A 17,893-nucleotide genomic window follows, 5' to 3' on the forward strand; every position below is an offset into this window, starting at 1 on the left:
TGCATATAAAATACTTTGCAAACCACAAAGGGACCTTATATCGGGGATCACTCTCTGATTCATGTAATACTATCCTATTCTTAATTCATTACTACCGCTGCTTTTATTTACTTTCCTTTTGGTCTGTGGGTCAAGCTTTGGCATCTTAGGTGGACAAGAACAATAGTCCACACCCATCAGCCTTTCCTCAACGTGACCTCCTCCCATCCTGTCACTACTTCTTCTCATTCTAAGGCCCAGAAGAGTAAAAGAATACATGGCATTACTGTTGCTACTAATGTTCCTCTCCCCCAGCTCAGGTAATCAAGAAGGGCTCACTTATAGCAAAATCAGGCAAAGTAAAAATTCTGTTAAAAAAAATCAATAAAAAATGGACACAAATATAATTAAATCAAATGATGAAGAAAAGGAAGAACCATCTAAATAGACCAATAGAGTGGCATAGGGACTTATCAACCAATTCAGATAGTCCTGAAAGAATATATCCAGGAAGACTAGAAGGATAAGCCGAGGTTTGTAACAAATGCTAAGATCAACAAAAAGAGCTTTTTGGCGGAATTATGGTGAGGCTAGAAGGAAGACCAAAGAGCCTCACTTCAGATGGATGGGATGTTTCTTCTTTAGACTGGGAATTAACGAATAAAAAACACCACAGAACTGAAACAGTAGATAAGTGAGGCGACAGTAACACAGGACTCAACTTCCCTCTGTGAATTCAAGTCACTGGGCCAAGACAAACTACATCTCCTAATTTGTTGATGTGATTGATAAACTGCCATCAGAGATTTTTTTAAAAAATCATGGTGACTTGGGAAAAATGTCACATACCTAGAGAAGGGCAATGTCCTGATTTTCAAAAAGGAAAGAAGACCAATCTGTTAGAGGCTAATGGTGCAGTGGATAAAGTGCTCAGCCTGGAGTCAGGAAAACTTGAGTTTAAACCTGGCCTCAGATACTTACCAGCTGTGTGACCCTGGGCAGGTCACTTAAGCTCTGCCTCAGTTTTCTCAATTATACAAATGGGGATAGTACAGCACCTATCTTACAGGGTTGTTGTGAGGATCAAACGAGGCAATCTTTGCACAAAGCGCTCAGCACAGTGCTTGGCACATAGCAGTCACTATATAAATGCTTATTACCTTTCCTTCTGCCCTTCAGACTACAGGCTGATGAACCTGGGATGCATTTGTGACAAAATTCTAGAACCTATTTTTAAGATTACTCAGAAGGGAAAGCAGTACTCACCATTAGCTAGCATGGGCTCATCCAGGAAAACTTAAAGACTAATTTCACTTCTTATAGCCTGTTCTCAGTGCTCTTCCCTTTTGAGCCCTGGTTGGCCACTCACTCCCTGCTACTCCTACCCCAGGTGTTTGTGACACTGTGCTGTACTGGTTCTGTTCCTGCCTGTCTCAGAGGCGTCTCAGCCTCCTCTGCAGGATTATCACCTGGGTGTCCTGGTCACTATGCACGACATGGGGCTCTGTCCTAGGCCCTCTCTTTTTCCTCATTACAGTTTTGTTTAGTGATCTATCAGCTGAGACGATTAGGGATCATCTCTATGCAAATGACTCCCCCAAATCTGCATATCTAGACCTCACTTCTTCTTAACTCAAGGATCAGCTCTATAAATGCCTGCCAGCCATCACTACTCGGACATCTCCCAGGTACCTCAAACTCGCTAAGTCCAAAATACAACTCACTCTGTTCTTCCTCCAACCTAGTGCTACCTCCTAACCTCCCTACCTCTGCTGAAGGAGGACACTGTCATTCTTCCAATCACCCCACTTCCCAACCTCAGTAATTTTATCACTTCCTTCTTCTGCATATCCAGTACATTATTAAGTCCTGTAGGTTCTTCCCTCTTTATTTCGTCTACATCCCTCCACTTGCAAGGCAAAGATACTAATTCAGCCGTGAAACAGCCTCCCTATGCTGCGTCTCCCCACGTCAACCCACCTCCACCAGCTGCCAAATGGAAGTTCTAAAGCTCAGCTGGAAACATGCTTCTCCTTGTTAAAAAGCTTTACTGGATCTTGTTACCTCTCAGATAAACTATAAACTGCTGGGTTTGACTTTTACAGACATCTACCTTGAAAACAGAGAAAACCCAATTTTCCTGACTACTTCCTCATGACTGCCCCTCGCTGTGCACTGCACAGGCCACTCTGTCTTTGCTCCTGGGTCCTTGCCAGGCCTCCCATCATGTGGGGATGCTTGGCTCCCTTGCTTCTCTGCCTCTTGGGAAGCCCAGCTTCCTCTAAGGCTCAGACAAGCCTCCTCTCATGGTATCTGCATCCTCCATGTCTGGCACACAGGAGTTTGATAAATGTTTGTTTACTGACTCACTCGATTTTTTGGACAGGGTTACTAGACTTCTAGATCACGAGAATGCCACAGACACAGACTACTTGGATATCAACAACGCATCTGGCAAAGCCTTTCATGACATCCTTGTAGACAAGATGGAGAGACGTGGGCTGGATGAGCACAGATTGGTTCCAGTTGTTTAACCATCTGAACATCCACCTAAAAGTAGTTGTTGATGGATGGGTGCCAACTTGGAGGGAGGCCTTTCATGGAGTATCTCAGGGCTCTAGTCTTGGTTCCGTTTTGTTCAACAATTTTTTCAACAATTTGCTGAAGGCAGAGCTGGAATGATTATTCAGTATGAAGATGAAATGAAGATGGTATAGCTAACATGCTGGATGAAAGAACCAGGATCACAAACTAATCATAACTCACATTCATATAGTGTTTTAAAGTTTACAAAGATTCTGACAAGATAAATGATGGACATCTTATAAACAAAATTTAAAAGGAATAAATGTGAAATCTAGGTCTTCAATTAAAATCCAACCAACACAAACAATACTGGAGTAGCATGGTTAAAACAACAATTTATGCGAAAAGACCAAGGTGGTGATGGTAACTAAGTTTACAATAAATTTTTTAAAAAAAGATTGAGCAGTATTAGTGTACTCTTCTATTCAATGAGTCAACATTGATGTGGTTGAGGCTGCATGAACATGAGCACAGTGCTGACTGTTATACTGGACTCTGGGTCACATCACATCTGGAGTTAAGTGTTCACTTCTGGGCATCACATTTTTGGAAGGACATTGACACACTTGCGGGCATCTAGGAGAAGATGCTAAAGGAATATGAAACTGTAAGATAGGAATTTGGGGTGCCTAGACTGAAGAATATTTAAGTGTGCAAAGATGGTATTAGATGTTAGTCAAATTGTTAATAACTATTTGAATGACTATAATCTAGCCAAAAGATTAGAACTGTTTTTCTTGGCCTGAAAGGATAAATCTAGGACCGACAGGCAGATGTTGGGCAGAATCTATATTTTGACCTGATGTAAAGAAAATCTTCCCAACAACTACAAGTGGCTAAAAGTACAATGGACTGTGCTACCTTGGGAGGTAGTGAGTTCACCCACATGCATTGCCAGAAGTCTCCACCGAACATTTATATACCAAATTATGAAGTACGTGAGGACATTTTTACTGAGTAAAGGTAACACCATGGTGTTGTGGACAGACTGTTAGACTCAAACCCTGACTTTGATACTGACTATTTGGGTGACCAGGGGTAAGTTCCCTAAGCCATAGCTAGGTTAGGAACAGGGTGCAATCAGTGCCAATGGTAGGAATTCCCACACCATGAAATCACAGATCATGGGACTCCAGCTTGAAATACAGTGAGCAATGTTTATAGTCATAAAAATCCATAAGAAATCCATTAATCCATTATTTGTTCAAAACTTTAAAAACAGATGCTTCCTTCATGGTCCCCTTCCACTCAAAACAGATATAGCGTATGCCCCCAATCCAGGCTCAGAAGGCAATATGTATCCCAAGTCCAACAGAGCAATGCTCTGATACAAAATCCAAAGCTGCTGCAGTACAGTACAAGAGCTCCTCGATTGAGGCATTCAGAATTTATGTCACTTCTCCCTCAATTACTGTTCTTGAATGCTCTGTAATACCAGCAATGCAATGAACAATGTACAGAATTCCAATTCAGCAGCACCCACTGGCAATTCCCCTTTGTGATGCAGTCACCCACCTGCGTCATTGAGCCACTTCTCTAGAAGTGGCTTTAACTTGCACATGTTCTTAAAGCTGAGGTTCAAGGCTTCAAAGCGAGAGATGGTAGTTTGGCTGAAGTCATTTCCATAGAGTTTGCCCATAGCGAGCCCAACATCACCCTGCACAACGAGATAGAGCAAAATGGAAGAGAGGGGGGAGCAGGGGTGGAGAAACAGAGAGAGAGGGGATGGGGAGGGAGAGAGAGAGAGAAGAGAGAGAGAGAGAGAGAGGGGAAGAGAAAGAGATAGGAGAAGAGAGAGAAAGGGATGGGGGGAGAAAGGAGAGAGGGAGTGAAGGGAGGGAAAAAGAAAAAGATTCAGCTTACTAACATTATATCCTTAACACTGAGGGTTCTCTCCTATATTTGCTCTAGATGAAAAAGCATTCTACTAGACTGGTTACAAATTAAGCCAATTAGAAATTCAAACTTGTTACTCAATATAATGGAGGTTCTTATCATGGTGACCAGTAGAAATGTGTTCTTTTCAATAAAGTCCTAATATGCAGCTCACCTGCACATAAAAACAAAACAAAACTCACCACAACATCCATTGTACTAGAATTTATATTTTAATATCTGTATTCCTTGATTCTTTCCTTCCTTCTCGACTGGGTCTCCCTCTCTTGCCAAGGTTGAAAGTGTGGTGGCTACTCATGGGACCTATCCCATTGCTTATTAGCCCAGAAGCTTTGACCTATTCCATTTCCAACCTGGGCTGGTTTTTTTCATCTTTAGGCAGCCTGCTGGCTTTCTGGTTCCGGGGGCTCACCACCATGGTGAAAGACTTAGCACAGAAATCCAATCAATTTTAAGCTTACTACAATTCAGAACTCCTGAGCTCAATAAATCTATGCAGCCCAGTCTCCTTCAGTAGCAAGAATTACAGGTATGAACCACCACACCTGCTCCTTTTTTGAATTTATTTGCCACTATCAGTATCGTATTTGTGATTTTAAACATTTTTTTACTGGCTATCTAAAAAGCATTTCAGTCATTCTAACTCACTATTGGCTTTCACTGATGGAACTAGGGAATTTAATTTACAGTACTGTGTAACTTATTTTGTTCTCAGACTGATTAAAAATGTAAGCTTCAAGATCATTTTAGGCATTTTTATCCTCATCAAATTTCCAATATAAATACCTCCCTTTAGCTTAAGAGAATAATGGAACAAAAAGGGACCTTAGAGATCATCTATTCCAAACCCTTCATCTTACAGATGATGAAATTAAGGACAACGAGGTCACAAAGCTGGCTAGTGACAGAGGCTGGACCTTATCTTGTCTAAATCTAGTGCTCTCTTCACTCTATGATGCTGCCCCTATAGGTAGAGTATTATTCTCTTCTTTCCTGTATATTATTGCTGGCAACAGTGAATGCATCTATTTTTTTTTTTATCACAAAGACTGGATTTCAAAGTTGATCCCTAAAAGAATATAACTGAAGAGATCATTTTTTTGACCATTAAAAGAATATATTCAAGAGCTCACAGTAGAGAGTTTTGACCCATTTAGTTATAAGTTTCACAGAACTAGTAAACTTGCTAACCTTTTGACAACAGTATCCTGAATGTATTTATTATAAAAGATCTATCCATAAGCTTACAGATAGATCTTAAGGTTTGAATTTTATGTACTGTGGCTCTATATCCCTTGTGAATACGGAAAAAAAGTTTAAAAAAAATTTAAACACTGAACACAACTAAGACTCAGAATATTTAAGTGACTCATCACAAAGCTGGCACTGCAGAAAGCAGCCATATTTCTGATACAAAGTATAACAAAACGAACTGTCTATTAGTATTATCAATTCCCAAATAATAGGGACAAAAGATTTAATTTTTTGATTATTTTCCAGGTCCTTTGATTTTGTTTGTTCCTGCCTACTTGCCATACTTTAGATATTACACTATTTATTAGCATCTATAGCAGGGGAGATAGGGAGGGGAGTACTTGGAGGGAAGAAGAAAAAACTGAAATGATTCCTTTTTTCTACTTGCTGCTAATTCTAATAAAAGGTTAGGGAGGGCCAATATTGAAGCTACAAGATTAAAAAAAAAAAGGCTTGTGTAATAGCCAGATTTCAAATATCTATACATTATCTGGTCCCAAATAAACATTACATTTGGCAACTGACTATTTATTGATCGCTTTTTGATTAAAAAAAAATTACTAACAGGTAAGTATCATCCATTCATGTCTCTGTTTAATATATCTGTTCTGCTGTATCATGTACATGTGTATCTATGACAACTTTAGATGGCAAAGACCAGGTTTTGTAAATCTTTCAGCACACTGCCTGGCACACCAATTAGATGCTTAATAAATGGTTCTGATAATATTTTAGTAGCAACACATCTCTAAGTGCTTTGCAAACACAACTTCAAAAATCTTCACAATATTCCTTTAAGGTGGGTTTGAAAATAACAACAATTTTGACAAAAGAGATAAGTAAAACACCTATCAAAATGCATGCAAGTCAGTGAAGTAATTGTAAATAAAGCTATATGATCACTTAACTAAAACTCTGATGATAAGGGGCACATCTGGTTAAGCAGGGTTTTTACAGCTCAATTTAAAAAAAAGATTTTACATCTACTTGTGAAATAACATGTTAGAAAACCCAAATGAAAACAATCAGGTCACATTTTTATCAGTTTAGTTTACTGTTATTTTAATGTTTCTATAACTCACAATTGGCTTACATCGTTTCTTATAAATTGTTTCACACAGGTGGTTCATGCAACCTGAACTACATTAGATATCCGGTAATTTTGGGGGAAAAAAAACCATGAAAACAGAGAAAGACAAAAACTTAGTTTAGGAAATATTTAATGTTTCATGAGATTTAATGTTTCGTGTTTCATGAGTTATAATAGGGAATGCATTCTAGTTATATAATGTCAATAATATAGTCATATTAAATCTTAATAAGTTATGTAATTAGATAACTACCACTGAAACTACCTAATTACATGTGTATTTAGTCAGAAAATGAAAAATTCTTTGATCAAATGGATAATATGCATACTTAACTTTCCTTTAGTGAATTGTAAGTAAAATAAATGAAAGTAAACACATAAACCACTTTTGATTATCTAAAACTGAAGTGTGTAACCTAAAATCTGAGATTAATTTTCCTATCGTTTACCAACTATGCTTTCTTCTTCTGATGCAGGTAAGGCCTGAATATTAATACTTAATCTAGACATATTGGCCTTTGCAGCTGTGTATATGTGAGTACTTAAAAATGCTACTAAATAAAGTGAGGGTGCTGATATGCCAGACTAATTTAGCAGAAGAAGACAAAAGTTGGTTTCTTAAAATAGGAAAAAACACACAAAGCAAACCACCACTGTAGGGAAACTCCTTTACATGAAAAGAAAAAGAAAAGCCAACCACTGCCACCAAGATTCTAGGTCAAACTCAACAGAAAAGCAAACTACTCTGGGTGAAAGTTAAACGCTGTTACCTTGTGTAACACTTAGGAAATGTGTATTCTAGTGCAATAAATAGTTGCTAACTCTTCAAAAATGCAAAATATTCTCCCAAATCACTAAAATGTCCTAAAAATAAACCAAGTTGTCCAGAGAGGTATATTAAGATCTTTCTGAACTGTGAAATTATTTTTCAGTCAGATCACTTATTTTCTAAAATCCCAACTTCATAATTTCACTTAATTTCTGTTGCCAATGCAGTTAATTTGTTTAAAAAAAAAGGCTACTTGCCCACCTCCACCTGACTCAATCAAAGTAACTTAAAAATATATACATATATATTCTACTCTTGAGGACCCTATCTTCGATATCCCATGGGATGCTGTCAATCTTAGATGTTTTTTTCCTAGGGAGCTGCTGGTACAGTACTACACTTTTACAACAGTTTGGATGCTCCAATTTCAGACAACTGAATCCTTTGATGACAAAATATCAAGTCTTTCGTGATTATCTGATGCAGGACAAATTCATTTCCTTTTTATTCTTTTTTTTTTTAAACAAGAGGATCTTGCATTATTTCACATGAATGTCCACTTCATTTCTTTTCCTACTTCAAACCAAGGTATATAAGAAGTTAGTTTTGGCACTGGACGTAGACTCAGCCCCCTGTTTCAATTAATAGAATAGATTTCCTTTTAAGACTCATATAATATTTGAAGAAAAAAAACTTGTTAAATTTTGATCGCTAATATCAATCACTTATAACCCAATTTAATCTTAGACAGTTTTATTTGATGGTTTGATTGGAATTTGGGCATTTCTATTCTTTCACAAAGCACCCCCACAGCCCTGAGGGAAGAAGTTTCTTACCCAACTTTCAAAGCTTTCCCCTTTCTGGTCTTCTAAAAATGATGCCTGAAATCATCAATATCCTAATCTTTTGCACGCAATTCAATGTTCTTAAAGGAGGTGAACGTCAAATAGAAAAACTCTTGGAACACTTCTACAGCTCTGTCATCATTCACTACAATATTTTAAAAACAATGTATTGAGGTAATTATATTTATTTTCAGCAGCTATAGTTTTGATGGCAGTCTTAAGTATTTTGGTTTGTTAACTTCAGCTAGAAAATACAGACTAAATTGAGAAAGATGGTGTCACCTAAAATCAACGAGGTACCAGAGTAGAAAACAGAGTTCTTTAAAAAAAAAAAATTTCCTTGAAGTTATCTAGAGATCTAAAAGGAAAGAATTTAAGGGAGAAGACACTAAGAACAGATGTTTTACTACTATACCTGAGTGAATCCAAGCTTGATCCGTCTTTGTTTGAAAGTCTTGGCAAACTGCTCAAGCTCCTCAAGGTCACTGGGCTCCTCCAAGCTGGGCGTATCAATTCGCTTTGGTGTTGACTGGCTCTGTGGGAGTGTCTGAATTGGGGTTGCTGCTATTGTGCGTGTAGGGGTTGCTGGCTGTTAGATAAGGCATAGGAGAAAAAACACAGAGAAACAGACAGAGACCTTCAAGTTTACAATCACACAATGATGAAAGAAACTAACTTTAGAAACGTCAATATTCTTGGAGATGCGGATCCAGATCCTAGTGTCAATAACTTGTCAGGTCATTCCTCCTCCTTTCTCAAGTATTTAAGTATCTGGATTACAGTCTTCCTTTCCTCCCTAAATCTTAACTTAAGCCAAATGAGATTAATGTACATTGATGTTTGTCCTTCATTTTCAAATAGAACCAATGACACTACGGGTTGATGTCTTGACTCATGCGTGAATTCGATTTAAGTGAGGCAGAGTTGCACAAAGTTGTCAGCCTCACTCTTCCAGTCACCTAAGTACAGTGGCAAGACAAAAGTCAGGATGACTGGTGATGGCTGGGATGTAGTGGGTGCCCTTGTTGTCTTGACCAAGCTCCAAGTGCTCCATAGCACCTGCTTGTGCTGGCCATCAACAATGCTCTCATCCACCCATTCCACCAGAGGGGAAGTCTTCACATGCTTGGGGTAGACACCTCCTCTAACCCATCTAATGGTTTGAGGTGTGTCAATTACCCTCAAATTGGTTTAGCGTGTCTAGCAAAAGTGGATGAGCAGCCCTGAAAAGGGCTCGACAAGCTCTCAAACCAGAGATGCTGGTCCTCCTTGAACACCCCATACAGCCCTAATGTATGTTAAGTGCTCTGCAGATATAAACAGAATATAACAAATATAACACAAATATAATATAAGCTTCAATATATATGTTAATATTCCCTCAAGAACTCTAGCCTCCCAGTTTCTAAGTCCACTCAGCTCTCAAGGCCTGCTCCTTTGCTCTACTTCAGACACACTGGGACAACTGCACCCCTGATCTTGCTATTATCCATTTCCATAATCAAGAATACTGAAATCCCTTATCTGATCATAACCACAACCATCACCCCAACTCTCTATGGCTTCTTCTTCCCTAGATCTATTTTTTGTCCTTACTATGACCCTTAGTCTCTTAACCTCTCTGTACTCTCCATGGCCACTTCTTTTGTTTTACTGTCACTTTCTTCCTTCTCCAATCATTAGCCCATTCAACATCATACTGCCTTCTACCCTCAAGTCCTCTGCCCCATTGTTTCCTCACTGTTCATGCCTTGCCAAGCTCCAATCCCTGGATGACTTCTCCCACCTGCCTCCTCTATTCCTACTCATAAGTGGCTAAGTAGTGCTGGAAAGTCACAGAACCACACTGACCAGGCTAAATAGCCTCACCTGGGCCCCTGCTGCAGCAAGGCAGCCCTTTTGACTCGTGCCTGATTCTCTACCACTTTCCCCAACAGATAGTCCAAACCTTCCTTGCCCTCAAGGTTTCCCCAGTAAAGGACCTCATCCTTACACTGTACTGAGAAAAAGAGGACACTTGTCATGTGTTTCCTCTGTTTCTCTTCTCTATGTGATAAAACCCTTTATACAATCTTCTATATTCTCTCCTCCTTAGCTCTAGTCTCTGAGGAAGAGGTGGCTCTTCTCTTTATCAAGGCCAACCCCTTGATACCATCCCCAGCTGCCTTCTTCAGCAAACTGCTCCCACAATTATTTCCCACTCCCTCCCTCTCTAACTTCTGTGGCACAGTGGGCAGAGTGCTGGGCCTAGAGTCAGGAAGATATGAGTTTAAATCCACCCAGGGCACTTACTAGCTGAGTGATACTGGGCAAAACACTTAACCTGTTTGCCTCAGTTTCCTCAATTGTAAAATAGGAATAAAAGAGCACTTCCCTCTCCGGGTTGTTCTGAGAGTCTCTGTAAAACACTTAGCATGGTGCCCAGTACACAGCAATCTTTTACTAAATTCTCCTTCCCTTCCCTTTCTCTTTTCTTTCTCCTGGCTACAAACATATTTATGTCTTCCCTAGCCACCCAAAAGCCCTCTCTAGCCTCCACTTGCCCTCAGGATACCATCCCATATCTCTCCCCTCTTTCAGAGCAAAACTAGAGAAATCTGACTACCTTTGTTGCTTCCACTTCCTGTCCTCATCCCCTCTTCTCAGCCTTCTGCAGCCTTCCTTCTCATTGAGACTGTTCTCTTCAGTTACCAAAGACCTCTTAATTGCCAAAGTTATAGATTATTTCCTTAAATCTATCCTTTTTGGCCTCTCTGTGGCAATCTACACTGCTGACCACTCTCTCCTCCTTGGCACTTTTCTTCTCTCTGGGCTGTCATAACACTGTTCTCTCTTGGTTTCCCTCCTGCCTCTCTAACCACTCCTTCTGGGTCTCCTTTGCTAGATCATCACCTGTATCTCATCTCCTAAATATGGATTATCCCAAGACTGTATCTTGAGTCCTATTCCTTTTTTTCCTCTCAACTTTATCTTGGTGACCATTCCTATCTCCCACAGGCTTAATTACTTTTTTTTTTTACTTTTTTTTGGTTTGTTTTTGTGAGGCAATCAAGGTTAAGTGATTTGCCCAGAGTCACACAGCTAGCCAGTGTTAAGTTTCTAAGGATGGATTTGAACTCAGGTCCTCCTGACTCCAGGGCCAATGCTCTATCCACTACGCCGGCTAGCTGCCCCTCAATTACTTCCTCATGTAGATGATTCCAGACCTGAATACAGCTAGTTCTGTGACAACTTGTTCTGAGAATCTGAATTTGTTCTAACATGACAATATATCAGCAAACAATCTTTACTTAAATTTTGAGTCTATATACGTGAGAAACAGATAATCACACCACTTCACAATAGCTCAACTCTTCTGACTCCCACAAATTTCAGGTCTTTTCCAAGGTGAATTCCTGTATTTACTGTCTATCTTGTGATACAGTAGGAGCTGGGGTTGGAAGAGGGCTGTTCAAGCCCCTATGCATCCCCATCTTCCACCATGGCCATGTCTGGAACTGTGTGATTGCTCTCTTGCCAGTAAGTAGCTTTTGCTGGCCCAGGCCATGGGCACCAGGTCAAAGGCTGAGCAGCAACCTAAGACTGCAGATGCCACCACTATTTATTGTACAACAGTATTTATTTATTTCTTAACCATTTAACATGTACATAAAACCATGCTATTTTTTTAAGAGTCAATAAATATTTATTAAGTGCCTACTATGTGCCAGGCACTGTGTATTTTATTTTAACACTAATTTTATTAGGTTCCTATCTTTTCATGTGTCATTGTTGAAGGTTTTGCATGTTGTTCCTCTAAATTAAGTTCTCCCATGAGCCCTGTGTTTTTTATTGTACAATTCTGAATAGCCTGTTGATTGTTAGCAATGCACACGTCAAATTACAGCAGAACTGTCTCTAGCCTTAGCCTTCTATCTGAGCTTCCTCCATGCATCATCAACTGGTCAGAGTACATTTTTGACTGGATTTTCCAAAGGTACCCCAACTCAAAATGTCTAAAACAGAACCCTTAATCTTTCCTCCTTTGCAGAACTCCCTTATTTTTCTTCTCCTTTTGGTCCTCCAGATTTGCCATCTCAGAGTAATCCTCCCCTTCTCCTTCTCCCTGGCATCTATCTCCTTCCTACTCACACAGCTGTGGCTGCGGTTCAGGCCTTCATCCTCTTTTCCTGAGCCACTGTATCAGTTTCCTAATTTGGGCTCCCTTTCTCAAGTCTTCTTCTCTATACCACGCTCCACAAACATGTTTTCTTGCCACGTCACTGCCCTACCCAAGCTCCTGTCTGGCACAGACAGACTGGTTTCAACATGTCTTTCCAGCCTTTTCATACATGCCTTCCCTTCACACATTCTACCTTTTAGTCAAATGGGTCTTGTTTTCTCTCTGCATAGAACAGGCCATCTCCTGATTCTGTACCTTTACACAGGCTGCCCTCCAAGCCTGGAACACACTCCCTTCTCAAATCCGCCCCCTTCATTTCTTCAAAGATTAACTCATTGCTACCTCCACCATGCAGCCTTTCCTGACTCCACTCTGCTGCTAGTGCATCCTCTCTCCCTACTAATTAGCCTGTATTCGTTGTGTACATATGTCTACATACAGATATTATCTTCCCCAGCAGAGTATAAACTACTTGAGAGAAGTCTGTTTCCTTTTTTTCTTTTGTCACCAGTACTTGACACATAGTTGTTGTCATTTGTTTCTCTTCTTTTTGTTGCTGTTGTTTTGTTTTTGTTCATCGTCAGGAAGATGATGTCATGAAATGCAAGTGAATTGGATTTAAGTGAGGGAGGGCTGTGCAAAGTCACTAGCCTCACTTTTTCCTCTGGAGCCATCGGGGTCCACTGGCAAGATACAGATCAGGACGTTGGGAGATGGCCCCAGATGCAGTGGTGCTTAATAAATGGTTGTTGATTGATTGGTTGATTAAAGGACTGAGACACAGCATACTTAGTTTCAAGTGTTACATCTTAAATGCATTAGACATATTTAGTGATCATGAAACACTTCTATTCAACATACTTTTAATCTACTATAAATAATTTTAGCCTCATTCTTTTTTTTTCCTTACCAATAAATCAGGCACATTTATTTCTCAAATAATCTTAAAACAGTTATAGCGCAAATGACCAATCAGAGGTAGAACATGCATTTTTTTAAAACACAAGTCCTATTCAGTTACTGTGGGCCCCATACCTTCCCTTACTTCTTTTCACTTGTGAATAATTGCAAATATATGCTGTAGTTAAGGATGGAATCTATTGCTGTGAATTGTTCTCCTTTTTAAATTAACTACATGAAGGATCAAACTTCTGGCCTGGGTCTCATTAGCAACATCCTGTATTAAAATGAATTAACTTGCCCAGCTCTCTAAAGAACAGGATAACACAGATCATAATTGCAGTAACAATGAGCTTATCTTGCGCCAATGAAGAAAACACAGTTTAGACAACATTTGGAGAAACAGTTGATCTCCTATCAGTACTCTTCTGCACTTTCTCTGCAACATGGAAACACGGAGTGAAAAGTAGAAGTGATCCTCAGTTACAGGTCTTCATATGATCTTATCCAAACTCAGGCCAGACGCCAACCCTAAGCAACAAAGGGCCACTCCTCCTTTCAATAATGTGGTAGCAACCAGGTCACTTTAGGCCCAGAAGTTTTAGACTGAAGCTGGACAAGACCCAGAAAAGGTGCAGTGGCATTTAATAAGCAGGATTCACAGCCCTCAAATTTCTAAGCCATCTTGAGACTCTGAACAGTCTAGCCCTGGTATCAATGGCTACAGGCCACAAGGAGGCCAATGGAACTCTCTTATAGGAGGGTGACAGTTTCTATATCCAGGTAAGAGCTGAAGGGCCTGTTGACATAACTGAATTCATCAACTTTGTTTTACATAGGATAAAGGGAGAAACAGGCTTAGAGGTTAAAGAACTTCTTCATGGTCATATGACTGGTTAAACACGAAGTCAGTTAACTAGGAAGTAGGGCTCTTGACTCCCAGGCCAGTGCTTCTTCTATAATAACAAGTGGGTAGAAGGTGACTAAAGATGAGGTGGAGGGGAAGGGGTGACAGATTGCAGACTTTCAACAAAGGACCAAAGCCAGTCATGGGCATCAAGTGTAATATAAGTTTTCTGATTTAATTTATAATCTCCATTGCCAATGATATCTATGCTTTCTAGTTTACATTTTCTCAGTGTCTTAGTGTTTATGAGTTGCTTTTCTCAAAGTAACCAATGTTCACAACGGTGGGGAATTGAGGATTAATGCCTATTGAAGAAAAGCACAAATTCTCCAAAAATTTTCTTACGAGGTACCACAGTGCACAAAGCACTGGGTCCACAGTCTGGAAGACCTGAGTTCAAATCTGACCCTGGACACTTACCAGCTGTTCAAGCCTGGGCAAGTCACTTCACCTCTAACTGCCTCAGTTTCTTTAATTATAAAATGGGGATAAATTATAACACCAGCCTCCCAGGGTTGTTATGAGGATCAAATATAACATCTGTAAAGTACTTAGCATAGCCACTGGAACATAGTAGGCTGTATACAAATGCTTATTTTCTTTCTCTCCTGTTCTATTTTTCCTTCCCTTGTAGTTAAGTTATTATCAAGATATTTATTACTCCTCAGTACAGAGGAAATGGCTAGGTCTAATTCAACAATATTTTCCTCCATGGTCCATCTACAAAAAAGCCAGTTAAGATCCAGATCCATGTGTGGTGCAAACATTTTTTTTTAAAGAGCCTTCTTTAAAGGTTAAGAGTCACTACCAACGAGAAAGCCTCATTAATGGCAGAGCTGACAAAATTCATGATCGGAACTCCGCAGATTCCTACTTGCTGTGTGACCAATGGAGTTATAACATAATCTTTCAGCCCCCTTCTCTGCATCTGCATTCTCTCTGCACAAAACATACATCCTATCTCAGCACCTCACAGGGTAGCTGTGAGGCTCAAATAAGCTATTATGTATGAAGTGCTTCATAAACCTTCAAAGTACTATGCCAAAAAGCAAATCGCAATTCCCTTTTCTGAATATGAAAAAAAAAAAAGAAAAAGAAAACCCAAACATCTTTGAAGGTTTTCATGGCCCATAATAACTTGCCAACATTCCTTATGGGCTGATAGGTGTTACACATATTGTTCCTTGGATTCCCAGAACTTTTAGAATTAACTTTATCAGTATACTTCACTTTTCTACATCATGACACAAACCCAACAACCAACCAAGTCCAATAACCCAATAAGACAAAATAATTAGGGAAAGTAACAGCTGTGAAAGAAAACTAAAAAAAAGAAAAGAAACGAAATGAAACGAAATGAAAAAGAAAACTGACCTGTGAGGTGAGGGTGATGCTTGGCTGAGACTGCAGGAGGTTGGCTTGGCTTTGCTGAGGTAGTTGTGTTAAAAGATTCTGCGCTTGTAAGAGGCCTATAAAATGCAAAAGTTTTGTTCCTGAAGCATTAAGACTGATATTGAACATTGGCAGAAAGAACAAGAGATAGGGAAAAAACAACCTTTCGTTTCATTTCCTCAAATTATTATTTCAAATTCTTGGTCTAACAATTCACCCAACGCTCAATCAAATTAAATGTCATTTGTGCAATAAATTGTGGTAGGAGAACTGTAAGAAAACAAAAATCTTTTTAAGCTTATTTTTTAGAAAGAATTCAGTAATTCAGTGTTGTACCAACTGACAGATGATATTGTGGACAAGGCTTAAGTTAGGCCAGTCCAGAAATATAGGTTTGATGTTGGGAAAAAAAAAGGCACCATGGATTATAAAATCATAAGAATACATTTCCGTGTTCAAAGTACAGAAAATGCTATTTTAAGTCTACACAGTTACCTGTCAGGAACTCAGGAAAGTGTTCTGCAGGCAGCCAGAGCTTAGGAATAACCTTTCATTACACCAAAATAGTATTCCCATATTTACATACCATAACTTATCATTCTCAAATTTATGTGGACCCCCTTAGATCCCCATCCTTTGCCACTTCAAAAACAGCTATATTTTTTGTATGTCCTTAGTTTGCTTTGCTTAGGACTAATCCACCCCTTAATCTACTTTACTGCTAATTCCCCCTTATCTTCCCATTTCCTCGTGGAGTGAAATGTATTTTTATATTCCTCTCTGTTTATCTCTATATGTGTATTCTTCCTTCCTTTGACCAGTCCAGATGTGAGGTTTAAGTGTTATCTCACTCCCTCTTTATTTGCATAGATCAGGGTGTACCCTGATCACGTGAGATAATTTCCCTTAACCTTCCTTTCCATATACTCCCCTCTAACCCCCAACTCCTCCCACCCACTGTTTTTCTCTTTCCATTCTCCTCTTAAGATCATCAAGACATAACACAACCACTTTATCATTTATAACCCTTTATAATTAGATTCCCTCTATGACCATGATGATGAGTTTAGAAAGGACACAGGTATGATCTCCCTACAGTTTAATGTAGTAGTTTATCCTTGTTTAATCATTATAAATGTTTATTTGTTTACTTTTTAAAATTTCTCTTAACTTTTATATGAGCTCTAGTCTTTTCATCTCAAGCACTCTTCAGGTATGCTTGGAAATGCCATAATTCATTAAAGGTCAGTTGCCTCCACCCCACACCCTACCCTCTTGGGATTATACTTGGTTTTGCTGGGTAAATTATTCTTGGCTGTAAGCCCACATCCTTTGTCTTCTAGAATATAGTATTCCAAGCTCTCCACTCTTTGACATGATGGCTGCTAAATCCTGTGTGATCTTGGATACTTTGTTTCTTTCTGGTTGCTTGCAGTATTTTTTCTTTGACCAGGAAGCTCTGGATCTTGTCTATAATGGTCTTACAAGTTTGCATTTTGGTGTTTCTTTTAGAAAGTATGAAGTGGATTCTTTCTCTCTAACTTGCCCTCTGGTTCTAAAAGATGTGGGGAGTTTTTTTTTTTTAATTTATTGAAATATAATGTCTAAACTCCAAAGGACTCATGATGGAAAATGATGTCCACATCCAGAAAAAGAACTATGGAATCTGAATGCAGATCAAAGCATATTATTTGCTCTCTCTCTCTTTTTCTTCGTTTCTTCTTTTTCATGGTTTCTCCCATTGGTTCTAAGTCTTCTTGACAACATGACTAATGTAAAAATAGGTTCCATATGAATGTATATGTAGAGCCTATATCAAATTGCATGCTATCTTGGGGTGAGGGAGGGGAGACTGGGAGAAAATTTGGAACTCAAAATTTATGGAAGTGAATGTTGAAAACTAAAAATAATTAAAAGAAAAACAGAAATATAGTGTCTAGATTCTTTTTTTTTTTTGCTCATGGCGTTCAGGTACTCCAATAATTTTTAATCTTTTTCTTTCTTGACCTGTTTATCGGTTTTCCAGAGCAGCTGTTTGTACTATGAAATACCTTACTTTTTTCCTCTATTTTTTCAGTCTTTTGACTTTATTGTTCCACAAAAAACAAGGATT

General features: G+C 39.1%; 1 protein-coding gene across 3 annotated transcripts in view; it reads right to left on the minus strand.

The window, feature by feature from the left end:
* Window positions 1-17,893, minus strand: part of POU2F1 (POU class 2 homeobox 1) — a 255,499-nt gene that overhangs the window by 37,561 nt on the left and 200,045 nt on the right. For all 3 annotated transcript variants that reach the window (XM_078156517.1, XM_020974723.2, XM_020974721.2), the window contains exons 8-10: window positions 15,763-15,857; window positions 8,835-9,008; window positions 4,081-4,222 (exon numbers count right to left, since the gene is read on the minus strand). In XM_078156517.1, the coding sequence (XP_078012643.1) occupies window positions 4,081-4,222; window positions 8,835-9,008; window positions 15,763-15,857 (411 nt within the window). The remainder of the gene's footprint in view (window positions 1-4,080; window positions 4,223-8,834; window positions 9,009-15,762; window positions 15,858-17,893) is intronic.

Source organism: Phascolarctos cinereus, unplaced genomic scaffold (genome assembly GCF_003287225.1).
Source record: "Phascolarctos cinereus isolate Bilbo 61053 unplaced genomic scaffold, phaCin_HiC Scaffold_5;HRSCAF=322, whole genome shotgun sequence".
In the NCBI taxonomy this organism is placed as follows: domain Eukaryota; kingdom Metazoa; phylum Chordata; class Mammalia; order Diprotodontia; family Phascolarctidae; genus Phascolarctos; species Phascolarctos cinereus.